The sequence below is a fragment of the Mastigoproctus giganteus genome, chromosome 5 (genome assembly GCF_048544385.1).
Source record: "Mastigoproctus giganteus isolate SK-2022 chromosome 5, ASM4854438v1, whole genome shotgun sequence".
NCBI classification, from domain to species: Eukaryota; Metazoa; Arthropoda; class Arachnida; order Uropygi; family Thelyphonidae; genus Mastigoproctus; species Mastigoproctus giganteus.
In genome coordinates this window covers 237,261,999-237,289,844 of record NC_143579.1, presented here as the reverse complement: position 1 = coordinate 237,289,844, position 27,846 = coordinate 237,261,999, and the positions used below count along the sequence as shown (strand labels likewise).

The following is a 27,846-nucleotide window of genomic DNA, read 5'->3' as shown; positions in this document are numbered from 1 at the left end:
TGTTGAAAAAAAGCCGTGAATTAGGGTTGAACTTGAAAGTGACTGCAATTCTGCCCAGACACGATAGGAGGGAGTATATGATGAGAGCCTTGTCGATCAATTCGGCCCTGGAGGGATTGTGCAAGGCTCAAGGGGTAGAATTTTTTTCAGCCTGGACTGTACTTGTTAACAGGAGAGATTGCTTCTACAGGGATGGGATACACTTAAATAGAAAGGGTGCAAGAATTTTTGCTGATGCTGTCGAGGCAGTGTTAGGTGGGTCGGAAAACTGCTAGTTGGGGGGGATACAAGGACTAATAGATTAACAGTAGCCAGTGGCAGAGGTGGAAGTGATTCTTGCACTGCTTCTATTGAAATGAGCAGAAGTCTGAAAAACAAGATGCAGGATATTTCAGAGACTGCTGGTAGTCATTGCGGTACAAGTAAACACATGGGTTGTGTTAGGGTAGCTAAGAATAGAAACAGGTGCATGTATACCTGCGTGTACACCAATGCTAGGAGTTTGGTAAATAAATTTGATGAATTTGAGGTATTGCTCAAAACATCAAAGGCAGATATTGTTGGGATATCAGAGACGTGGTGTCACACAGATATAAGTAATGCGGAACTGGAATTTGGGGAATACAATGTGTATAGAAAGGATAGACAGGACAGGAGGGGAGGAGGGGTTATGCTATTAATTAAGAAACACATAAAGTCCAAGGAAGTGAAGCCAGTCGACATCGATGGACAGGGCAGTGTCGAGTCAGTTTGGTGTGACATAAGCATAGGGAAATCAAAATTGAGAGTAGGAGTGTGCTATAGGCCTAATGACTCTGATGAGTATAATAAGATATTGTACAGGGAAATAGAGTGGGCCAGTAAATCAGAGAGTCTTATAATGGGGGACTTTAATTTCCCAGATATTGACTGGAATTTGTGGGTTGGTCACTCGCACACTAGCAAGGCTTTTGTGGATTTATTGGATGATTGTTTTCTACATCAGCATGCTCGTGAGGCAACAAGAGGGAGCAATACTCTTGATCTGATTATCAGTAGTGATTCTTCATGCATTAAGAACCTGCAGATAAATGAACCACTAGGTGGCAGTGATCACAGTGTGTTGAAGTGGGATTTACTCAAGGAGGTAACTACCATCAGAGGTAAAGGGAAGGGTTTTTGTTTTCGTAAAGGCGACTATGATGGTCTGAGACAGTATTTAAATTCTATACAGTGGGACCAACTGATGATGTTACCAACAGCAAACTCAAAATGGGAAGCATTCAAGGAACTAATCTTGGAGGCTACCAGGCTTTACATACCAACTAAGAAATATTGTTCAAGGTTTAGGCCTAAATGGTTGTCAGATGAACTAATGAGACATGTGGCAGAGAAGAAAAATGCATGGGATACATACAAATTAATGGGTGACATGGAAGCCTATGATAGATATAAGTTGGTCTGTAACCAAGTCACAAAGGAGATTAGGCAGGCAAAGGCAGACTATGAAAAATCCTTGGCAAAGGATGCAAAGAAAAACAGAAAAGAGTTCTTTACATACTTGAACTCGAAAAGGAAAGGGATGAATCAGATTGGTCCACTGGATATTGATGGTTCAACAGTTGAGGATCCTGCTCAGGTGGCTAACAATCTAAACGAGTATTTTGCATCTACATTCACGCATGAGGAGTTATTCAGGAAGGAGAATGATGTAGGTAAAGTAAACATTGGCAGTGAGCTGGATGATTTTGTAATAACTGAGAGGAAAGTGGAGGAGAGATTGTTGAGGATAAACATAAAAAAGGCAACTGGGGTGGATGGGATCTATCCAGTTATATTAAAGGAGGCAGCAAAGGAAGTATGCAAACCCCTAGCCATAATTATGAGAGCTTCTTTGGACTCAGGGGAGGTACTCATAGACTGGAGATGTGCAAATGTAACCCCAATTCACAAAGGAGGATCAAAGGCTGACACAAGTAATTATAGACCTGTGAGTTTAACTTCTGTTCCAGGTAAATTAATGGAGGCACTGGTTAAAGAAGCACTGCAGGATCATCTAGACAAGAATTCAGTTATAGCTTAGACGCAGCACGGTTTTGTTAAGGGCAGGTCTTGCCTGACCAATTTGATTGGATACTATGATGTAGTCACAAAAGAACTGGATGCAGGGAATAACTTTGATATTATATATTTGGATCTTAGAAAGGCTTTTGATACTGTTGCACATGGAAGACTGCTGCACAAATTGGAGCAGTGTGGCATTGGAGGCAAATTGCTGCTATGGATAAGGGGATGGTTGAGTGGCAGAAGACAGAGAGTGGTAATCAATGGACACTGCTCAACGTGGACTAATGTTATTAGTGGAGTTCCTCAAGGTTCAGTGTTGGGTCCGTTGTTGTTTTCGGTGTTTATGAATGATATTGATGATGGGATATCAAGTTTAATGTCCAAGTTTGCAGATGATACAAAGGTTGGCAGGGTCGTTAAGGACAATACTGACGCTATGCTGCTGCAACAGGATCTGGAAAGGTTGAACAGATGGGCTGAGAGGTGGCAAATGAGGTTTAACATCGACAAATGTAAAGTGCTGCATATGGGAAACAGTAACCCCAGAGCAACGTATCAACTCTGCGGTACTACACTGACAGTGGTGGAGAATGAAAAGGACCTGGGGGTAATTGTGCAGGCAGATATGAAGTTCTCTGAGCAGTGCAGACGAGCTGCAAGAGTAGCTCATGGTGTCTTGTCAATGATATACAGGAATTTTTCTAGCAGGGATAAGGAGGTGATTATTCCCTTGTATAAGGCAATGGTAAGGCCACATCTTGAGTACTGTATACAGGTCTGGAGGCCTCATTTCAAGAAGGATGTAGAGCTGCTGGAACGAGTACAGAGAAGGGCAACAAGATTAGTAAATGGAACAAAGGGTTGCTCTTACGAAGAAAGGGCTTAAGTGTTGCAAATTACAGAGTTTGGAGACTAGGCACCGGCGAGGTGATCTGATAGAGGTGTATAAGGCTTTGAATGGTTTGAGCATGCTCAATGCCAATGGGATTCTTCATCTTTCTCAGAATAATCACCTCAGAGGGCATAAATTCAAATTGAGGAAGGACGGATGTCGGATAGATGTGCGGAAATTTGCCTTTGGCCAGCGGGTGGTTGGTTGGTGGAACCGACTTCCATCACTTGTTGAAGTTGATAGCCTAAACAAATTTAAAGCTCAACTGGACAGGTATTTCGAACGAACGGAGGGGTGAAATGGGAGTGGGTTTTTTTTTTTTTTTTTTTGGCTGATGCTGAATAAGCTTGCTTTCTTGCATCATATGCCTCTGCTAATGCTAATGCTAAATGCTAATATTACCTAATAAAAGACTGCATAGTGGAACTTCAATCCAAACTGGAACAACATCCTGATAAATGGCGACTTATCCATCAAACACATAGTATATTAAATTCCAAACTCACACCTAATTCTAATATAAAAAAACAACAACTATCGGATATATATAAACTTAGCAAAACTTCTAACATAATCATACAAAAAGCAGACAAAGGGGATATGACTGTCATTCAGACAAAGATGCCTATACAGAAAAAAATGGATTTAATCTTAGCTGATCAAGATACATATAAAATCATTAACCATAGCACCACCAAACTTAAAAATAAACTCTACATAATTTTAAGAAAACTCAGACAGAACAAAGAAATCAATCTATATACTTTACAGCAAATAGGAATCTGTAATAACATCCTACCTCATATGTTTGGTATTGTTAAGTTACATAAACCCGATCACCCATTAAGACCTATTGTTTCTTTTAATAAATCAGCTTTCGCTAACTTATCGACTCATCTAAAAAATCATATCCCCACTTACCAGATTCTCAACATTCAGAATCACCAATACTAATCAAGCTTTTCAAAAAATCAGCAATACCATGGTTTCTGATGGAGACATTTTAGCGCCCTTTGACGTTGTGTCTCTATACACCAATGTACATATCCCATTCACCTTGCAAGCTTTAAGCGAATACTTAACAGCAGATGATACTTTAACAAAATGAACTACCCTTTCTATCAATAGTATTCTCGAACTTACTTTGCTTTTATTAGACACCAGATATTTTAGATTTAACAACAAGATCTTCCAACAAACATTCGGTTTACCAATGGGCATTTCAGGTATTTTAGGTATTTCAGCCCCCCTGTCCAAAATTTTTCTTGCCACCATAGAAAATCAAATTTTGCAACCCTTTCCTTCAGAAATAAAATTATATACACGCTACACCGATGACACCCTCATAATAGGTAACAGATCGTCTATAGATAGTCTCTTTTTAAAGTTCAATTCTATACATGACAAGCTCAAACTTACCCTTGAAATCGGAATGAATAGCCAGATTAATTTTCTTAATCTTACCATCTTCAAAACAGACACAAAATTAATTAAAAATACAAAAAACATACCGGAAAATACCTTCATTTCGCTTCACACCACCCCCTTAACACACAAAAAAAAAAAAAAAAAAAAAAAACACTGTCTTATACAACCAAATCCATAATGCCATCAAATTCAGCCCCTCACAAAATGATTTACAAAACGAACTTCAATATCTCACAGAGAAATTCATATCTAGAAACTACCCTCCCCAACTCATCTCTCACACAATTGTGGTTGATTCCGCTATTACCATTATTAAACTCAAATCCAGCCATAAAATTCTTCACTATGAAGCACTTATTATCGAATGGTTTCGGCACCATTCTAACCTCAATATCATAAACATGAAACTTCCCTTCAACCTTTCCCCAGCATGGAACCTCTCGCGGTTGACATTCCCACATGTCCAAAAGAGCATCATGGGAAGTACAGACAACCTTTAAAATACAGCATGCGTTTACTTCCTGCCCAATTTGCCAACTGAAGACGTTATAACCAACGAAAGTCCTTCGTAACGACTATTGGCTCCGTCATACTATATTATCCATTTTAATTCACTCTTAATGATTTCTTCTTTCTTTAATGACAACCTAGGATTGGAGATGTGCACTTCTACTTCCTTGGGCCCATTTTAAAATTCCGTAAAATCAACCTTAACAACCTCCTTAATCCCTTTACTTTACCTCCCCACCTAAATGATTTAATTACCATTCTTTTTTAAAGAACTATTGCAGATTTATTCAAAGGTGAGTACTGTTTTTTTAAGCACTTGCTATTCCATATTTTAGATCAAAAATATAATTTTAAAATTGCTTTTGAAAAATGCATACTTATTGTAACTTACCAGTAATTTTACATTTATCAGCTTGACCTACAGGATGACTCTGAACAGTAACAGGAGAATTTGGTACTTCTTGGCCACCATATTTTACATTTACACGATATGGTCCGACATCATCAGGAACATAACTTGCAACATATGTATCATCATTCTTCTTCAAGATTCCTACTGGTCGTGGTTGACTATCTGGACCCTTGAAAAAAATGTAAACTACATTTAAAATTTATTTATCAATAAAATACATTTTTTAAAGATGGCATAATTAAGAAATTTTTTATTTTTTTTGTAGTCAAGATATTAAAAACAACTTCAAGCAGCTGAAAGGAGATGGAATAATCATTTACCATAATTTTTGAGAATAATTATGTTATGCCCATCATCCAAGAATTATCCTAGGATGGGGATAATTTTACTTAGCATTTTCTTGAATAGTAAATTCCACAGAGATTAGATCTATTACATCTGTAAATTAACAGTAAATAAAGGCACATTTCTAAAGAATTAGAATTGTAACATTTAGTAATTATACTAGCCAACACAATTTATGCGTAGATTTTGAAAATCACCATGATAGTTTCACATCATATCACAGTTATTAAATATAGAGGGAGTTACATTTACCAAAATATGCCAATTTCACATAATCTAGCTGTAATATATGATGTACTGATTTATTTTAAGAGATATAAGCTAATTCTCTTAATTTTAGCAATTGGTTCTGGCCTCAGTCTTCTTGTGATAAACATAATCAGACTTCTACCTATGGTTCTTAGGTTCAAATTCCGATGCAACAATTTACAATTTGAAGAGAGCACACTTAGCATTTTTGGTGAGGATTTTTGTAGGCAGTGACAAGGTTTTCCAAGTATTAACTGATAGTGACATGTTCTCAGGGTTGTAAATCTACCCTCTAAATAACAGCCCCTCAAGAGTAAGGAAGGTGTGGCCTGCAACCCTTGCAGTAGCAGTAAAATAATTTCCGGCTCGACCTGCCAATTTGCAAATATTTTTCCTTTCAATGTTTTCACACAAGTAGAACTAGTAAATTGCCATGTCTGTGTACTGTGATAACTGAATTTGTGTTGTTTTTATATTGTAGCATTCAAAACTGAATTTACATTTTTAGAAATTCATTTAGTGCTACAATCAATAAGCAGACACACAGGAAGTGTATCAATCATCCAGACAATTTTTGTTATGTTTGTGGACGTTTACCCCTCAAAGGAAAAATATCTGACATTACAAAACTTTTGTATTCTTTTTATTTCTTATGTAAAATGGGTGATCAAGACAAACCTTGGATGCCTCACAAGTTTGTATTACCTGTACAAGAAATCTAAGGAAGTGGTTATATGGCAAATTCAAAGCATTACACCTTTTGCAGTCCCTATGGTTTGGTGTCTAATTTACTCCAGTGCTACAAAAACATGGGCTGTCGAATGTCATTGATAATGAATAAGCAGACACATAGGAAGTGTATCAATCATCCAGATAATTTTTGTTATCTGTGGACAGTTTACCACAAAGACTCAAAGGAAAAATATCTATGACATTACAAAACTTTCGTATTCTTTTTATTTCGGATGTAAAATTGGTGATCAAGACAAACCTTGGGGGCTTCACAAGTGTCGTGTTACCTGTATGACAAACCTCAGGAAACCTTTTGCAGTCCCTATGGTTTGGCGAGGACCATCTTTGGCAATCATTTAAGGAGGTAGAACATAGTTTTTTGGGGTAATAGAAAAGAAGAAAACTATGAAATGTCGGTGTCTAATTTACTTGAGTGCTACAAAAACATGGGCTGTTGAATGTCATTGAAAATTCATTTTCTTCATTCTCATCTCTAATTTCCCTCTGAAAATCTAGGAGATGTGAGAGATGAACAAGGGGAACAGTTTCATCAAGATATTTCCACAATGGAAAAGCAGTACCAAGGTTGCTGGGATCCTGTAATGATGTAGGATTACTTCTGGTTCCTTGTGAGGGAGAATAAGCAGGAATACAAGAGAAAATTCCTTAGTAGGAAAATTTTTAATGACAATTACAGGTATGCTAATTATATATTATTGTGACTATTTCGCTATGATTTATGATAATTTTTCCAAAGTTAAATGAGTTATACAGAACATATAATTTTTTTTACACTTTTATTACAAACTTGAATTATACGTATATATCTCTTTATTTTAACATTAAACATTAGTATATCTTTTGATGTAGACAAGATAAGACTTTTTATGGCGATTTTTGGAATCAGTGTGTTCATTTCCTCCAGAATCACATATTTTCATTGCAGAGGTATGACAAAATATATTTTTTGTTGGCTAGTGTTATAGATATTCTTATTAAAAATGGAATTGCCTATTATTCTTAGATGAAAACAAACTTGAAATTAGGGGAAAAAAAACCTACCTTCAACATTAAACACTTGAACTGTGATGGTTTAGCATTCTTGTAATTTTCAAGAAATTTACTTAACATTTGCACATGGTGCAATAGTGTTTTTCTTATTAATATCACTTGTTATGAATAACCATGTACTGTCCCCATTTCAATTAATTATTTATCAAATTGGTACAGCAATATTCATAATTTTACACAGAATGAATGAGTAATTTAATGGTCTTTTTTTTTTTTTCTGATTTGAAACAGAGGTCTATTTCTTTTTTGATTTTTTTTAAAATGTGAATAAGGATAGATAAAGAATGTATAAGATTCTTTTAAAGAATCTTTACATTCTTTAATAGTACAGGGTCATTAATAAAAATACCTATGGCATTTTAAAATTTAATATGTGGAATAAAAGACATGATAATGGATTTGATGTAAAATCTTGAAACACAAAGTCTGATGCATTGGTCCTTGAGGTTGTCACAGACATTCTCTCAGATATGCCAGACAAGCTGTACTTGCAACCTGGGAGTCTAAAACGCTGGTGAAACTGGTGTTCGGGTGACATTCAAGTCAAGTGGACCCAATTTCAGCAAATTCCTGACGGTCTGTGACAGCAAAATCCTCTGCTTGCACCTTCATGATGGTGGGACTGTTAGTAATCCTAGGTATAACCTCCATGCACAAGCATTGTGGGTGACCACCCAGGTATGAACCAATGTAAGCAGGAGTCGAGGTGTGGCACCCACACCACATGGAGGAATGCTGCCCCTCTGTGTTACCAGGCAATACTAGATGGTAGACTACTCTCATCAACCAGTGCAATACCACCAATTTGCTTATTGGAGGCTTGAAGTGGTGGAACCCATGTTTAGTCTCCAGAGCTAAGTTCCGGTCAACCTTTTCCCATCTCTTCCAACATGCAGTACTTTTGAGGTTATGATGAACATCATGGTGAGATCCAATCTTCCTTACATTGAGGGTACAGCTCTAAAACGGTGTTCGCAGGCCAGCCACTAGATAATACACCAGACCGAACCTATTGGTAACTCTTTAGGAGGCTTCCAGATCAGCTAGTGTATAATCTTGCTACCTCTACTCTGCCAGATAGTGACAGGAGGGAGTAGAAGTAGTGTGTATGTGGGCGGGGGGAATTGTTGCGGTCACGTTATGTCAAGGATCTGGGTATATTCTTACCATGTGTACAGCATATCCAAAAATTTCATTACTTCATACAACATGTCCCCCCCCCTTTTTCTTACTATTGAATACACCATGAATTGTCAAACTAATAGAGTAAGCTTATCTGCGAAAAGATCTAAACCTCCCAAACACTTCCTAGTTCATTTCACAAATAGACATGGTCTCTATGTTCATTTCCACTTGCAGTCTGCCAAACCCCATGTACTTTACTACCAATTTTAAACACACACACCAACCGTTTATGACTGGTTGAATAATGAAATAAAATAAAATAAAATGATAGAAAAGACTGTAAAATAATATTTACAAAAAACTTTTAATCATTTACAAAAAGCTAAACTAAACTATAACAAAAGTAAAATAAGTAAATAAGTTAAAATGCATTAAAATATAAATATAAAAGCGATAAAAAAGACGATAAAAAAAAAAAAAAAAACACTACAAAAAACTTTTAATCATTTACAAAAAGCTAAACTAAACTATAACAAAAGTAAAATAAGTAAATAAGTTAAAATGCATTAAAATATAAATATAAAAACGATAAAAAAGACGATAAAAAAAAAAACACTAGAGCTTTCGGAGGTGTCTTCCTCCTTCCTCAGTAATAGTGAGACTTAAATGACACATCCTTAAATACCAGGTTATTTTACTTTTGTTATAGTTTAGTTTAGCTTTTTGTAAATGATTAAAAGTTTTTTGTAGTGTTTTTTTTTTTTTTTTTTTATCGTCTTTTTTATCGTCTTTTTTATCGCTTTTATATTTATATTTTAATGCATTTTAACTTATTTACTTATTTTACTTTTGTTATAGTTTAGTTTAGCTTTTTGTAAATGATTAAAAGTTTTTTGTAAATATTATTTTACAGTCTTTTTTATCATTTTATTTTATTTTATTTCATTATTCAACCAGTCATAAATGGTTGGTGTGTGTGTTTAAAATTGGTAGTATGAATAATCCCAACCTCAGAGGCCTTATTGCAGACCCATGTACTTTTTCTGACAGAATCTCAGTTATCGATTGATTCAACTACTGCTCATCTCAGTTGCCCAAATTATTAATCGCTGTATGATTCCTTTCGCCTCAAAGGCGGTACTTTCTGAATCCATTCCGATATTCCCTGTCAGAGACTTGGTAATTTGGAATCTCCTCTCTTCGATCTTCTCTGGCTTAAAAGCTCTCTACCTCATTATGTCAAATTCATCTGTTGTCTCTACCGTTCTCCCAACTCCACTAATCACTTAGAGCTCTTTGACTTCCTCTCTTTGCAACTTTACTTTCTCCAGTCCAACTTTCCTAACAGTGAGGAAATTTTTCTTGGTGATTTTAACGTTCACAACAACAGCTGGCTTCCGTTTTCTAGTCACACTGACCCAGCTGGTCGAGATGCTGAGGCTTTTGCAATTACTTGCACAGATTGTTAATTTACCTACAAGAATACCAGACAATCCTAACCATACAGCCAATGTTTGATCTTTTTCTCACAAACAACCCTTCAAAGTATAAGGTCAAAGTGAGTTGTCCTTTAGGCACCTCAGATCACAACTCGGTGATTGTCTCTTCTCCAATGGAGCCTTTCTCCCATGGCTATTCCAAACCTCATGTTGTTTGGCATTACAAGAATGCAAAATGGGATGACATGCAAGATTTCTTTTCTTCTTTTCCTTGATCCGATTACTGTTTCAAAACTTCTGATGTCAACGTTTGCTCACATCATGTCAGAAATTATTCTTGTAGGAATGAATGGAATCCTTTATTCCACACTTCACTTTAAAATCTCGTCCTTTATCTAAACCTTGGTTTTCCAATAAATGTGCTAGGGCTGTTCAAGAGAAGAATGTTGCATATCGTAATTGGCTTCTTTCCAATTCTTCAGTTTCATTTTCCGCCTACACCAAAGCTCGCAACAATTGTAAAGCAGTTATTAATCAGTCCAAAATAGATTTTGAACAGGCTAAGAGTAGAAAACTTGCTTCTTCCCTTAATGGTAGCCAAGCATTTTAGTCTCTTGCCAAAGCTACTGGCCGCAGCTTTTGCCCATCTTTGCTCCCACATATGTCAACACCAGATGGTTCTGTTGTCACTTCAGTCAAGGATAAAGCTGAGCTGTTAGCATCCTATTTTTCTTCCAACTCATGTACTAATGATCTTAGTAAAACACCTCCCACCATTCCCAACACACTGCATTCAATGCCTCCTGTGGTTTTCCGTCAAAAGGATGTCAGAAGGATTTTGACTAATCGTGACGCTAAGAAAGCTGCAGGTCCTGATGGTATTTCTCCATCAGGACTTGTTCTCAAAACCTGTGCTCCTAAACTTACTCCTGTTCTTTGTCGCCTTTTTAGCTTTCTTATTCCAAAGGTGTTTTTCCTTCTGCTTGGAAATTTGCTCATATCCAGCCAGTTCCTAAAAAGGGTGACAAATCCCTCCCATCCAATTATTGTCCCATTGCAATTACTTCTACTCTTTCTAAAGTAATGGAGAAATCAAGAAATCAACTGCCAACTCTTTAAACTACCTAGAAACCTTCTGTCTGATTAACGATCGTCAGTATGGATTCTGTCAGTGTTGATCCACTGGTGATATTCTGGCTTATGTTACCCATTTATGGACAAATTCAATGGAAAAGTTCAGTGAAACACAGTTGCTCTTGACATCTCAAAGGCTTTCAATCGTGTTTGGCATAAAGGTCTTCTAAACAAGCTTCCATCTTATGGTTTGCCAACTGTTTTTTGTAATTGGTTATCCACTTTTATCTCTGATCGCTCACTGAGGGTGGTGGTAGATGGCTCACTGTCTTCTAACTTCTCCACTAACGCTGGTGTCCCCCAAGGTTCAGTTCTTTCCCCCACTCTTTTCCTCTTGTATATTAATGACCTTCTTCCACTGACTGGAAATCCTATCCATAGTTTTGCCAATGATAGCACATTGCATTCCGCTTTCCATTTTGAGAAACTTTGCCCTGCTCAATCAGCTTCAACTTCTCGAATATCTGCTACCAATTCCTTAAATGCTGATCTCCAGGTAATTCTCCAGTGGGGCAAAGACAACTTAGTTGATTTTAATCCTTCTAAAACTCAGTCTTGTCTTATATCTCGCAAAAAGGATTCTTCTTCTGCTCCTATGCTTATCTTTAGTGACACTCCGATTTCTAGGCAAGTTGATATATCTCTTTTGGGGATTACCCTGACTTCTAATCTCTCTTGGCACAAGCACATTACAAATATTGCTTTCTCTGCATCTAAAAAACTTGGTTTTCTCTTTCGCTCTCGGAGTTACTTTTCTTCCAAACAGCTGCTCACTCTGTATAAATCGCAAATTCGCCCTCCCATGGAATATTGTTCCCACATCTGGGGCGGTGCCCCCAAAACCTCTCTCAGGCTTCTAGATTCCATTCAGAAGAGGGCAGTTAGGTTAATTAATGACTCCTCTCTAACAGAGTTTCTCCACTCACTGTCTCATAGATGTACTGTTTCTTCTGCATGCCTTTTCTACAGATACTTCCATGGGCACTGTCTTCTGAATTGGCTTCTTTTATTCCCGCTCTCTCTTTCAAAACAGTCCGAACATGTGCCACCACCAGCCAACATCCATTTACTGTCCAACTTCAAACTCACAGGACCAATCCTGTGAGTTTGAAGTTGGACAGTAAATGGATGTTTTCATCTTCCTCGTTTATTCATTCAACTGCTGTTTTCTGGAAAAACCTTCCTTTGTATGTATTTCCTTAAATTAGTCTACAGAAGTTCAAATCTAATGTCAACAAATATCTTCTTTCGTCTTCTCAACCTCCAACCCAAGCACTGTACCAAGTACTATTGGTTCTAATACCTCTTGTGTTTGGGGTTTTCATAAAAAAATAAATAATAAATAAATAAATAAATAAATAAATAATGTTTGATGCAGCTGTTAAATAAAGCCTTTTTAGAGTTAAATGTAAATTTGGAATTGTACAATCACTATATGTTATTATCTCTTAAAATCTTCAACCATGGCCTACTGTCCTCAAAAAATAGCAAATAGCTCGTTTTTTTTTCATAAGAAAACTAACATACAATCATTAGAAAATTATAAATTTAATAAATATTTATAGCAGCTGCATACAATGAAGCACCTTTATTCAGAACTCACAATTTGTTTTGAAATTTATGAAAAACTTTTATTTCAAGAAATATTAATTTTTAAATAAGTTTTTTTTTTGATAATTTGATTCCGAATAAACTAAATCATATACTAGTGCAGTTTTATTATAATTACACAGGTTTCTCATAATATTCTTCTGCATATACACATACTGATTTAGATATTAAGAATTTGTCTCCTAAATACTTGCAGCATTTAGGGGACAAATTCTTGCTTCAATTCAGTTACAATTCCAGTTCCTTATAAAGAGGAATATAACAGTTGGTAAGAGACCTCAATCAAGAAGGCCAGGAAATCAAGATCAGTGCAATGTTAAAAAAAAACCTTTTATCCTAGGAAGTTAGTTACATGTTCACAAAACTTAAATTAAAACCCACCAAAGTGACTTAAAGTCCAATGTAACTACTTATTATTGCCAGTTCCTGAAAACTCCTTTAATTTCATGGTGGGTTTTTTTTTTTTTTTTTTTTTTTATATATGGTGACCACTTTATAAGGATAATGCTAAGGCAAATTATGCCCTCATAATGTAACCTTATTCAGTAATTCTAAGTCAAGTTTTTAGTGTATGTTTAACTTGATAAAAACATTAAGATTCAATACAATTGCAAACATTTCATAACATTACTCAAAAAATATACTGTACCTCTATGTACAATGCAGTATGAGAATGAAATAAAATAAATTTTCATTTCATCTCACCATGACCAAGGCCAGAACTGTTTACATATTCATGGTGGCTGCATACATAGTGAATTAAGGGTGGCTGAATTATAGATACACAATAAGTTGTACATTCTTTTGTGGTAGCATATGGGTTGAAACTGTAACTTCTTTTATTCTAGGCTATGAACAATAATCATAGCAGCATAGTCAGCACACTTGGTTGGAAAGTAAAAGTACAAGAAAATGAATAATATTTAGAAAACAATAACACTAGTTTAAAACTTAATCTATGGAATATAAATTGAATTTAAAATAATTTAAAAGGTTTCCTTAAAATCCAATCTCCTCTTATTAATCATCTAGGGGGCACCCTGATATACTGGCATATGTGTGTGTGTGTGTGTGTGTGTGTGTGTGTGTGTGTGTGTGCACACATATACACATACAAAATTAAATTTAAATGAATTAGTATTATGTCAATGTGAATTTTTTTTAGGGATTCCTCCAATATGATATTTACTTTTGATCCACATATCATTAATTATTTTTAATAAAGCATAACCATGAAAAATTCTTTATGGTAGTATGTTTGTGGCAGCACACCCTTTGTTAAATTTCTCACATCACACTACTATTCAGTTGTTAGGGATTTTTTTTTTTTTTTTTTTTGAGAACAAGATTGTTACTAAAGGTAGCATTTTGTTCTTATTATCAATATTATTAGTCGTAATGACAAATAATGTAAGGAAGCAAAACTTGTACAGCATCAGCCAAAAAAAAAAAAAAAAAGAAGAAAAAGGGACTATCTATATCACCTATCTATCCCCTCTAATAATTTGTCTAATTCTTCTTTAAATTCATTCAAATTACCCACTTACCCACTTCCACAACACAAGAAAAAAAAGTTTGTTCTAACAATCAATTATCCTCTGGATGAAAGCAAATTTTTGTATATCTATTCAGCAACCATTTTTTTTTTTTTTTTTTTTCAATTTAAACTTGTAACAAATAAAATTTCTGTATTTCCTACCACATAAGATGCACCCATAATTTAGCAAAGATTATTTTAGGGTAAAAAATAAATAAAATTTTTGAGGAACTGATTTATTTTATTGCTTTTTTAAAAAAAGAACTTTATTAGACATATGACTATTTTTATAATACCATACATACATACTAAACTGAACCCAAAATATTTTAATTGTCTCAAAATTCATCTTTAAAGAACAATAAGAAAATGGGGCAATGAAAGAGAGAAAAAAAAAAAAGCAAGTTTTTATTCATCTTCAAAACCCAGAAATCCATTACTACTGCCAGTCACATGAAGATCACCACACTCGTCATAGTAACTGCTGCTTCTGATAGTGAATTATCATTCTCAAACAGAATATCATCTTTGTGTCGTCCAAGGCATTATAACACCGATGCCTATAACTGTCCTGGTTTTTACTGCATCCCAAGACTTTTTTACCCATTGGCACAGCTGAGTAATTGGTCCCTTCATGTGATGCCTTCATCCATTTAGTCAATTCTTTTTTCATAAAAACTTTAAAAAGCTTGTTAATAGAAATATCCAGGTGGTTGTAGTTGGCCACTAAGTACACCTGGAATAACAGCAAGTTGTGTTTTTAACTCTTCCACCTCCTCTTTGTGGCCTCTGTTTTATGTGCACAAAATTGGTCCTATACCAGTAGGGCTGGTTTCTTGAATAGATGCATGAAAATTTGTCTTCAGCCAGCAGGTTGTTGGAACAAACTTCCATCTAGTGTTGTGGAAGTGGGTAGTTTGAATAAATTCTGGGAAGAAGTAAACAAACCATGAAAGGAGATGGAAAGGTGATATGGGAAGTGTTGCTTTTTTTTTGGTTTATGATGCATACACGCTTGCTTTCTTGCATTATTTGCCACTACAAACTTCTTCAGTAATAAAACAATGATATAGATTGAAAGTCAAACCAATAAGAAAAGAAAACTAAAACTTACATTTACATCACTCTAACAGATATTTTAATTTTTAAATTTAAGCTATTTTGGTAGAGATTTACTGTTGTTGTACCCAGAAAAGTTAATAATAATACCAGCATGCACAGCTGAAATACTGCTGTCTTTACAAACACTAAAGAAATGAGGGAGAGAGAGAGAGAACTATAACACAAAACACATTTTGATTTAATTTGTATACATTTCTTAGAAAATAAATATAGATATATCTATATTATTTCCTAGGAAAGAGTGCTTACTTCAATTAACAATTTTTTTTTTTTAAGACCAAATGTATACTGGATTCTTGTTATTGATTTTGTAACTAGTATATTTTTCAATAGCTTAATTCATTTAATTCTTTACAATTTGATGTTAATTTTTTTTCTATTTAAGGGGAGGGGTTAATATCTGAACTGGTAAGTGTGTGTGTGTGTGTGTGTGTGTGTGTGTTTTAATTTAATTTTTTTAAACAGTACACAGAGGGATATTTTATGGTTTGCTCTATTTTTCTAAAATGGATCTTAAAGTTTCTTTGTGTGACAAATTCTAAAAAAATGTTTGAACTGATTTTTGTTATAAAAGCAATGTTTAATCACACATGCTTTGCATCCAGAATATCTGTTATCAGTTAAAAATTTCACGTTATACTAATGAAAAGAACAATTTGACAGAGTACATTTAAATAGGCTTGGGTTTTTTTTTTTTTTAGTCAGTAAAGTAAATAGATAACTGGTATGAATAAATTTTCAACATCCTTAATACAGTAAAGAAAGAACTCCCTCACTGAAATACACAAAAGGATATCCTTTTAGCATAAATGTAAAAACTGAAAGCTATTATGTAACACAGCTACAACTTACCACAACAGTAACCTCTGGCTCTGCCTCTCCTGCATCTTTTGTATCAATTGTAAATTCAGTGGGAATACTGGCTGGTACTCCTTTGCTGTTAATTCCAGGACCAGTAAGTTTCACATTTTTAGGTTCTACCTTTGGTTTTACTTTCATCTGGAATGGACTATATTATACACTAAATTTACTACTGAGAATGCATTTATATTAATAATAATAATAATAAAAAAAACAAAAAACAAACAATCTACCAGTTAATCTAAGTATCCCAGATCAGACATAGCCCTCTCAAAAATAGCCCAATATATAAAATTCATTCACCAATAATTTGAAAAGAATAAATAATGTTTGCCATTTTTCAAGTAGCTTTTTACATAATTATTATTATGTTGTGCAAGGAAGCCTGAAGCTTATGCTGCACCATTATATTCAAAGTATTTTTATAGACAACTGCTCTGCTTTAGTCCTGATAAAGAAAAATCAAGAATAATATTTCACCTCCTTTCCAACACCATGAGAAAATAGCATATTGCATTTTGGGCTCATAATTTTAAGTAATTTAATAAATTTAACAGATAACATCAAAGAACCATATATCTTGGAGGACTGTCCCTCCTTCTGTGGTAAAAAAAAGTTAATAAAATGATTAACAATATAATGGTAGCAAAAAGAAACAAAGAAAGTAGCCAGGTATGAAATCCTGGAAATAGGTCATATGAAAAGAAGTGTTGGAATGTAGTTCTACTGTTCTAAATAAACAATGCCTGAACTAACTTTTAGCAGCACTTGCTTAGGTGTCAGCCACATAAATCAATTGGAAGGGGAAAGGAAACTACAATGGAAAATCGGTCCGGTTATTGTGTGGTGAATTTTTCAGCTCTTTATTTGGGAGGCTTCTGTGGGTGGATCCAGAGTTGGCCTGAATATTTATTGAAGTCCTAATTATTCTGAGATGTGTGTGTGAACAGGAAGAGCCAAATTTAGGGAGGTGGGGGATTTGGATTTTATTGGCGCATTAGCAGCTTTGGCTATAATGCGCCAAGACCAAGGGAGGTGGGGGAAATAACAGGTCATATCATCCATGACCAGGTACTGATAATACCAAATTTCACCTCCTCACTATACCTGATGTGAACATAGTTCTGAGCTAAAAAAAAAAAAATTTCCACCAGGTCCTAGGATGGGTCATATATAATTGCCACCATCAATTGAAACCCCCATTCCCAGAGCCAATAAAATGAGAGATCATGCAATGGTTGTCATCTTTTGAGAAATATAGGGATCATTTTGGTTGTACACCTCATGTTGGCCAGGCTCTGTTTTGTACCTGCTACCAGGCCAGCCCAGGTAAGCTTTTGTTATTATTATTATTTGGTTTTTAGGAGCATTAGCAACTAAGACCATATTGCTCAGGGGATATGTGGTGGTCATTTCCTGACCTTTCCGCATCCTCTGTATTTGGTGGTCATGGGCTGGAACCCCAGTCTAATCAAGAAGCGTGTGCTATGCACTGCTGCTCCTGCCCACCTGGCTACGGAGGCGCCAGTAAGCTTTTGTACTTTGCATAAAATATCAGCTTTTGTACTTTGCATAAAATATATATGACTTTTCACTCTAGCCCTAAGTTTGGAAAAACATTAATTATTACATATTTCTAGATGTTTATTTTAACAATTTTTGTCCCATCCCCTTTGTTTTATACGCTATCCCATAAGAAGATAAAGTGGCCTTTAAAACTAATAATGTTTGAGCACAGCAGCACATCACACAGGTTATCTTGATCAAAATATTAAAAATGAAAGCACTTCACCTCTGTAAAATTTAGAATCTATAATTATCAATACAGGCATACCTCGGTTAACGTTACCTCTGATAACGAAGCTTCGCTATAACGAAGTCTGCATTTTCAAGCCCCATTTAACATAAAAATATTCCACTTTAATCACCTGAAATCTAAACAAACTGAAGAAATTACGGAAACCTTTGGGGCTTCTCGTGGTTGGTTCGAGAAATTTAAAAAAACGGGCCAGGATTCATAGTGTAAAATTAACAGGAGAAGCTGCAAATAAGTTTCCAGAAAAACTAAAGGAAATAATTGAACGTGAAAATTTTCCAAATTTGGTGTTCAATGTTGACGAAAGCGGTTTGTTCTGGAAACGGCTACCAACAAAAAGCTTCATTTCTATTGAAGAAAAATCAGCTGCTGGGTTCAAAGCAGCCAAAGACCGTTTAACGTTACTCTTTGGATCAAATGCCTCTGGCGATTATAAATTAAAATTGTTATTAGTTTACCATTCAGAAAATCCGAGGGCGTTAAAAGGTAACAAAAATGAATTTACCTGTAATATGGAAAGCAAATAGAAAAGCGTGGGTTACCAAGGAGTGATTTACTGATTGGTTTGTTAACCACTTTTGTCCTGAAGTAAAACGGTATTGTCAAAAAAAAAACAACTTTGAAGAAAAAGCTCTTTTGTTGTTAGATAATGCTCCGGGACATCCTACTGATCTTAACACGTTGGACACATGCATTCCTGTCAAAGTTGTGTTTCTTCCAGCAAACACAACTTCCCTGATTCCACCATTGGATCAGGGAGTAATAGCATCATTTAAAGCTTATTATCTGCGTCGAGCATTAAGCAGTTTAACTGAACTAGAGGATAAAGAGTTTGTTGTTTGGTTTTTTTTTTTTTAAGGAACATTAGCAACTAAGGCCATATTGCTCCGGGATATGCAGTGGTCATTCCCTGACCTTTCCGCATCCTCCGTATTTGGTGGTGACGGGCTCGAACCCCGGTTTAATCAAGAAGCGTGTGCTACGCACTGCTGCTCCTTCCCACCTGGCTACGGAGGCGCCAGGATAAAGAGGAAATGACAGTTAAAACTTTTTGGAAAAACTACACCATTAAAAACGCAATTGAAAACATTGATAGTTCTTGGAAAGAAGGCACTAAGAAATGCTTAAATGGAGTTTGGCGCAAAATATGGCCAGAAGTTGTACTAGAAGAAGAAACTAACATCCAAGAAATTAGAAATGAAGTTATCCAGATGGCTCAATCAATAGGTTTCGAAAATGTCGATGAAGAGGATGTTAGAAATTTATTGAATGCAGAAGATGATGGTTTTTCAGTGGAAGATTTAGAAAACCTTGTTAGCAACGAAGACAAAGATAATGAAGATGAAGTTAAAGAAGTTCCTGCCGAAAAAGTGTTAACAACCAAAGATTTAAAAAGGTGCTTAAATGACATTGAAAACGTTTTAAATTTTTTTAGTGAAAATGATCCTGATTTAGGAAGAGGTGTTATTTTTTAAGCGATCAATGTTAAATGCAATAACTCCGTATAGGCAATTGTTAAATGAAAGAGAAAAAGAGCATAAACAATCAACTTTAGACTCATATTTTAAAATGTGATTTCACTTTGTATGTAAGTTGACTGTTTATTTAATAAAACTTTTCTTTGTTCGAAAAAAAAAGCTTTTCATTTTCTTTACGTAGGAACGTATCCCTATTCTGGCCATAGTATTTTTACCTCTGAAAACGAAGTTTCGCTTAACGAAGTAATTTCGTGGAACGCATCCTATTCGTTATTCGAGGTATGCCTGTAGTTCAAAAAAAAAAAATCAATTGTAGCTGTTTTCTCCTCCACTTCTCCAGTGAGTGTAACATGCTGTTATACCATCACCAAAACACACCAAACTGACAACTGACAATAGCTGTCAATGTGGCCTTTGATGTTTTTTAACCATCCTTGAAGCCTAGCCAAGTCATCCTGATGGAGTACTGCTTGACACTAATCATTAACTACTCTCCTAAACTTTACATCATTTGTAAAGTTTTCTATCATACCCTCTATCCCTTCATCAATGGCATTTAAGAAAATCAGAAACAACAGCAGTCCCAGAAATAATCCTTAGGGGAACCAACCACACTTTTAATATTTTCCCAATCTGAAAAGTAACCATTAATTCTGCTTCCTGCCCTGCAGCCACCTTACAATCCATCTTACAATTTTCCCCATGATCCAAATGTGTTCCAGCTTGAACAGTATCCTCTTGGAATGAAAAGAGTCAAATGCTTTGCTGAAATTTCCAATGTCCAGCTCACAAGTGACAGTGTCAAAATACCATATATTTTGGCATATCAGTTGACTTCTATTTTTTGCTTCAAATTCATGCTAGGTCATATATTCACCTTATAAGTCAACTCAATTTTTTTATAGTCATCTTTTATAACTAGCATAGTAGGAATTATGGTAAAATCTGCATTTTGAACCAAAGCCTATTACTAGAAACTGTATGTAGCTGTCCCTTTTGTAGAAGGTTAGGAAAACAAAACTAATGGACATAGGTGATGACATGACACCATCCTTACTGATGCTAATTGATCTATTCCTTGTTTCCTGTTTAGTACTATACTGCAAAGTTCATTTTACTGTAAACAATGCCTCAATATGAAAGAGTGTTTGCTAAAAGAAATTGATAATCCTCAAAATTTACTTTCGAGAACTCAAAAAGTAAACCCAAAGACAAATCCTGATGAATTTTGCAAATATAAATTGGTTTCATCTAATGAACAAATTCTTGGGTTTTAAAAGATGAGAAACTATGTATATTTGTGTAAAAATATGCAATAAATTAAAGATATATTGGAATTAATTCACGTCTTTCTAAGTGCCTTTAATTCAAGCTTAGAATTTTATACTTGGCATATAAGTGAACCTTAAAATTTTAGATGATTTTTCCTTGAATTCCATCTAAATGTCTCCATACTGTACTCTTTACCAGTGCCTGCAAGATTTTCCCTACCACTGAAGTAACACAGACTGACTTGTGCAATTATCAACTTTGCTCTTAGAACTGCCTTTATGTAATACACTGGCACTTCTCCAATCCAAAGGAATCTCCCCCAAGGACAATGATGTTTCATAATTAACCTTAAAGTTTCAATGCATTGTCTAGCAGCTTTCTGAGTATTACTCAGTATATGCCATCAACTCTAGGAGCCTTACTTGTCTTTAGGCTTGATTTTTTTTTTTCCCTAACAATCTATAATTTCAGTATTACTAAAGTGATACTGCTCAGCCTTGCTCACACAGTTCTCTTTCAACTGTAAAGATCAATTCAAAGTACCTGTTCAATTCAGCAGCTGGACTACCTGAGACTTTTCCCTGCCTATTATGCAGGGATCCAAGCTGATTTGTTTTCCTTTTCTTTGTATTCATATATATGAAAAATTCCTTGCCCTTTCTCTCTAAGCCTGTGATTTCTCAGACTCTGCCAACCTAAACTTTGCTGCAGTACTGTTACAGATGAACTTGCAGCTGTTATAGGTTTCTGTACTTTTAATCACTAACTTTCCCATGTTATCCTTTTCTGCTCTATCAGACTGGCCAGCTCTGTATTCATCTATTTCAGCATCCACTCTGTGCTATATTTTCGTAATAGTATATAGACATTCGTGGCTTCTGTGACTATTGCTTTAAAGATATTCCACAATTCTAATGCATTAATGCTCACTCTGCTCTCTGCCAGTTGATAGAGGCTACATAGCATCTTAAACTGTCATAGTCTCCTTACACAAAGTTAAAATTCACTTTATCTTTAACAAACAACTGCAATCTCATTCTTCATCTTCCAAATTAGAACCACATAACCACTTCCTGCTAATAGTTCCTGTTACTGTGAGCCCTATGTCATCTGGTGCATTTATAATGATCAGGTCTAGAATATTCTTACTCTTAGCATATTCTATAACATGCTGATACAAATAACAATCATCCAGTTTATTTAACAATTTTGTCCTCATGGTGAGTGTTCCTCCTCCTTGTTCCAATCAGTTAGAGCCCAATTGCAATCAGTCATAATAAGATGAGTGATTTCAATAATACTATTGAAATCCATAATACTAATGAGTGGATGCATTCACTTTAATATAATCAGATAGAACATCCATCCCTCAGTAGTTTTTCAAATAGGTACTTCAACTCCTCTTCACTATTTCCCCATGACACCAATGTGGTTTCAATAGTAAATACTGTTTCAAAATGTGTTTAACTCAGCTGCCATTTTGACTGGATTGAAAATTACACCACCTCTTTGATCATGTAAAGGTTTATCAAATTTACTCTGCTTTCCCATTCCCCCAATCATATGAACAGAACTCCTTTCCCCATTTCTTAGCTCTCTTCATCAGCAATTTTTCATACTCAGTTTTTGAAGATCTTAACCCTTGCCACATCAGTGGCTTTATTACATATTTGCTTACAGTTATTATATGAAGCAGGGTCTTTGAGTATTGGCTCCTCAAATGGTCTTTCCATAGGTTCAATTTATTGCCGCAGCTCTAGACCACAGTCATGGTTAACACTATTAATATTCAAAGGCTTCCGTGGCTTACTGAAGAGAGACAGCTCCTAATAACAGTTAAACTTCAAGGCTGGCCTCTTCTCCTCTCCTCTCCCCCACAATTTTTTTTAAACAAAACATCCTGTAGTATGTTAAATAAAACACCTGCCAGGTCTCAAAAGTCCCTATATACCCATCTCCAATTAAATGTTATGTGTCAACTTGTTTGAGCAACATTGAGGTTCAAATGGTAAAGATTTATTTATGTTACAAAGCATTTTAGGGCTAAAAGCCTCAAGGTTGCAAAGAAATTAGCTGATGCACAAGTTAATGTAAATACATTATTTCTTTACACAGCCAACTACTAAGTAGTTAAGAATTGGCATCATTTTAGTATATCTCATATTGTGAATACCTTCATGAGTTACCATGATATTGCACCACCTCAAATAAGTAACACTTCACCAATGGAGAAGGCTATTGTTACTTATTCTCAGCTGATACCACACCCAGATGGCACTGTTTCGAAGCTTGTAACAAAAAGTAAAAATTGTCTTCTCCATTGGTGAAGCATCTTATTCGAGGTAGTGCAATATCACATTAACTCGTGAAGGTATCCACAATATGAGATATACTAAAATGATACCAATTCTTAACTACTTAGTAGTTGGCTGTGTATACAGAAATGATATATTTACACTAATTTGTGTGTCAGTTAACTTGTTCGCAACCTGAAGCTTTTAGCCCTAAAATGCTTTGTAATCTAAATTACTTGCACACCTTGTGAAGATTATATTGTGAAGTTATACTTCACAATATAATCTAATATTGTGAATATAATCTCTCATATTGTGAAGTTATACTTCATAACCGGGTTGTAATCATTGCAATGTCAGGGTACCTGCCCACCCATCGATGAGCAACCAATGAGCTTGAAAACTGTACCGTCTGGGTGGTGGTATCCGCTGAGAATACGTAATAATAGTCTTCTCTATTGGTGAAACATTACTTATTCGAGGTAGTGCAATATTATGGTAACTCGTTGTGAAGGTATTCGCAATATAAGATATACTAAAATTATGCCAATTCTTAACTACTTATTAGTTGGCTGCATACAGAAACGATGTGCTTACACTAACTTGTGCATCAGATTTATTTATACTAATTACTTAAGTAGAAGTGCTTATTTTTCCCAAACATATTCACTAATAGCATTGTTTATATAAATAAAAATCTTTATTTTATAGAATAAACACTGATATCTACTTATAAAATCTACTATCCAGTTTGGAAAATGCTATCTGACAGCATTTACTAAGGCAATGTAAAGTACATTTACTAAGGCCAGTCTTGAAGTACAGTATTTACTTCAAATACATACCAATTTTGCCTTTGTTAGTGTTATATATTTAATACCCTTGCCTTTCATAATACTTTTATTCATGAAATTTGACTTTGAGCTTGATTTATAGTTTTCAAACTTATAGATCTTCATACAGTGGTAGATCCAGAAAAATATGACAGGAGGGGCACCATTTGTGACAGAGGGGGAGGCACCATTTCGTGCCTTTTTTTGTGCACAAACAAGGCACAAAATAAATATGACACTCAAACATAATGTGACTGGCGGACACAGGCACACAGCTAAAGTCTGAATTACTTTGAAGTAAACATTATGCATAACGTTGCATGGTCTCGAATTGGAATGGCGATCACATCAGCATCGCCAACTGTAGTCAGTTGAAAATAGCTGAGCCACAATGCAAAAATAGATAAAATCCTATGTTAACAACGAAAAAAAAATTTTTTTTTTTGTAGGCAAAGGGAATTTAAACAATTGATGCATATTCTCCAAAAAACGACAGGGGGGGGGGACGTGTCCTGGTGCCCCGACCCTGAATCCGCCACTGACTTTATATGTAAAAAATATTTTAGTAAAATATGAATACTCATTAAGAATTAGCAACAATTCTACATTATTTAATCCATCTGTTTACCATGAAAACATAAACCAAAATCTGTTCTTCCACAATCAACAGATGGAATGAATTTTTTAGCTCTTTACTCCAAAACATTACTGCTTAGATTCTCTTTTTAAAAATTAATGCATGTTAATAAGTTAATTTTTAATTGGTAATATGCATACCTTCCAGGAATATCTTTACCACCATAACCTACTTTAACATTACAATTGGTGCCTTCGGGAGATGGAACATAGGTAACTGTATAAGTATTATTTTTGTTGTCTTTGATTTCTGGTTTCTGTGGTACAGGTCCTACAACAAGAAAAAATTAGAATGCAGATTCCTACAGGACATTGTATAAAACTTAAAACAAACTTTTTGCCAGTACAATGTTAAGTCAGTTAGTGATTAAAAAAAAAAAAAAAAAAAACTCTACAAAACACTCACTGTAATGGATGTTTTCTATAAATTCACTTACTTTCTGCTTGTGTAAACTAAAGCAAAGCCTCTTTATTTTAAATTATAACTATAAACAAGTTGTAAAATTTACTGCAGTTAAACAGAATAAGTCAAATTTAGTATTTTAAGAAAAAGTAATGTCACTATGTAATTGTTGTTGGTGAATATAATGTTCACAGATGTTTACTTAGATTTCCTAAAACTGGAGCATCGTACTAATATCACTGGCAATTTTAACATGCTCCTTCAAAAGAATGCAGCCTCCAGCAGTGAACTTGAAGCTGTTATAAAGTTATTATGAAGTTACTACAATACAATGCTGTTATATAGCTATAAACAGCCATTGCACATCATGAATGCCACAGGGTTCAGTTATTGGCCTCATACAATTTATAACATACATTACTAATGATATTGACACAGGTATTTCACATTTAATGTTTAAATGTGTTGATGATACAAAGGTGAGCAGTGGAGTTAATGAGAGTAATCAGGGTATGCTACTTCAACAAGACTTAGATAAATTATTTAGATAGGCTGAGAAATGGCAGCCAAGGTTTAATACTGAAAAATTCAAGGTCTTGCATCTGGATAGCAGCAATCTTAGAGTAATGTACCAAAACTGAAGGTAATACATAATGAAAAGGAGTTGGGAGTAACTATATAATCTGATATAAAGTTTTCTTAACAGGTTAGTGGGTCACTTTGGAGAAGAGACTGTGAATGACAATGGTGAGAAACATTGGTTTCTGTAAACAGTACCACCTGAAAATTCTTAACACCTTTTTTCAACACATAATTAGACAGGCTGTTGGGACAGCTCATGATGGTATTCTGTCAATGATATATGGGAACTCTGCTAGCAGAGGTGTGTGTGTGTGAGAGAGAGAGAGAGAGAGAGAGAGAGAGAGAGAGAGAGAGAGAGAGAGAGATATGGAGTTTAATGGTGCACGGGTTGCTGGGGCTATAGTGTGCCAAAAAATTATAAAAAACAAAATTCACATGTAATCACTTCATTTTTTATTAGAGAGATCTTTTAGAATTTATGATAGATTCCAATTTTTTTCAGAAAAGAAATTCATTGACATTTGCATCGTCACCAATAATATATTTTAGTGTCTTCGGTTCTCGAAGATTTGTTAGGGAAAGGAGGATGGATGTTCTGCCCTGATGATAGTGAGGGCAGTCAATGAGGCTAGCAGAGATAAAAAAGTGATTATTCCATTATATCTGGGGCAGGCCTCAGCCACCAGATGGGTCACAGGTGACAGATAGCGAATGGCCCATAGTACGTGGGTTAGTTGTGAATAACCAATAAGTAGTCCCAGACCGAGGCAGCAGAGATAACAGAGTGTGGAGGGATGAACTGTGGCAGATTCATTCCAATTTAAGTACCACAATAACTCAATGACATCTCTATGTCAAGGCGAGGAAACACTGCCTTATAAGCATTGCCAAATTGCTGCCTTGCAGGATGAGCTGTTGGGTCAGCAAAGGCTAGGGGAAAGTAACTATGATATCAAATCCCTGGTCCCTCAGGTTGAGGCACTGGGCCAGCACCCTGACACTTGGAAAAACACTTTACTGCTAAAAATGCCATTATTACAAAGAAGCTGGATGGACTAAAAGGAAAACGACTTAAGCGCAGAAAAAGGATTATTTGTATTGGTACATGGAATGTTCGTGGAAGCTCACACAAGACACAAGAGATAGTTACGGAAGCAAAAGAGATACACCTTGATATTCTTGTCATGACTGAAACAAAGAAAAAGGGAATGAACAGATTGGAGAATATGCTCATTACTGGAGTGGAGTTGAAAAATCAGAAAGAGCTAAAGCAGGTGTTAGTGTTCTAGTGGGTAAGAGACTAGAAAGATCTGTTAAGGGCTATGATCAAATTAATGAAAGATGCATTAAAGTTATTTTCAACATACACGGCCAGGAAATGGTTATGTTGGGTGTATATGCACCTGTAGATGGTGTGCCTAATGCTAAAAAGGATGAGTTCTACCATATACTTTATGAACAAATGGATGTGGTTAAGAAGAACCGACAAATAGTTTTGACAGGAGATCTAAATGGACAGGTTGGATCAAAAAGGAATGATGATGTAGTGTGGTGCTTTGGAGAAGAGACTGTGAATGACAACGGTGAGAAACTTATTGGTTTCTGTAAAGAGTACCACCTGAAAATTCTTAACACCTTTTTTCAACACAAAAAGGTCCATAGATATACATGGGAGTGACCATCACTCCAGCAGAAATCAATTACAGACTTTATAAATACTCGCCAGGAGTCAGTATGGACAACAAAAGACTGCAGGATAATGAGAAGTGTCAACTGCAGGTCAGATCATTACCTGCTGATTGCAGATATATTATTCAAATACCAGAATAAGGGGCAAGTGAGATCTAACACAGTCAGAGTAAAGACAATAGGGTAGTACAAGAAAATATTGCTTATAAATTGGAACTACTATCTCATGACAGTATTAAAGATCTTTACCAGAACCACCTATCTCGCATTTGAGAAATAGAAGAGGTGAATATCTTATATAACAGCATTAAAACTGCCATACACAAGGC

General features: G+C 35.3%; 1 protein-coding gene across 4 annotated transcripts in view; it reads right to left on the bottom strand.

The window, feature by feature from the left end:
• Nucleotides 1-27,846, bottom strand: part of LOC150086308 (filamin-A-like) — a 470,984-nt gene that overhangs the window by 145,074 nt on the left and 298,064 nt on the right. For all 4 annotated transcript variants that reach the window (XM_090374465.1, XM_090374466.1, XM_090374467.1 and 1 more), the window contains 3 exons: nucleotides 24,985-25,114; nucleotides 16,506-16,662; nucleotides 5,268-5,457 (listed from right to left, as the gene is read on the bottom strand). In XM_090374465.1, the coding sequence (XP_090230591.1) occupies nucleotides 5,268-5,457; nucleotides 16,506-16,662; nucleotides 24,985-25,114 (477 nt within the window). The remainder of the gene's footprint in view (nucleotides 1-5,267; nucleotides 5,458-16,505; nucleotides 16,663-24,984; nucleotides 25,115-27,846) is intronic.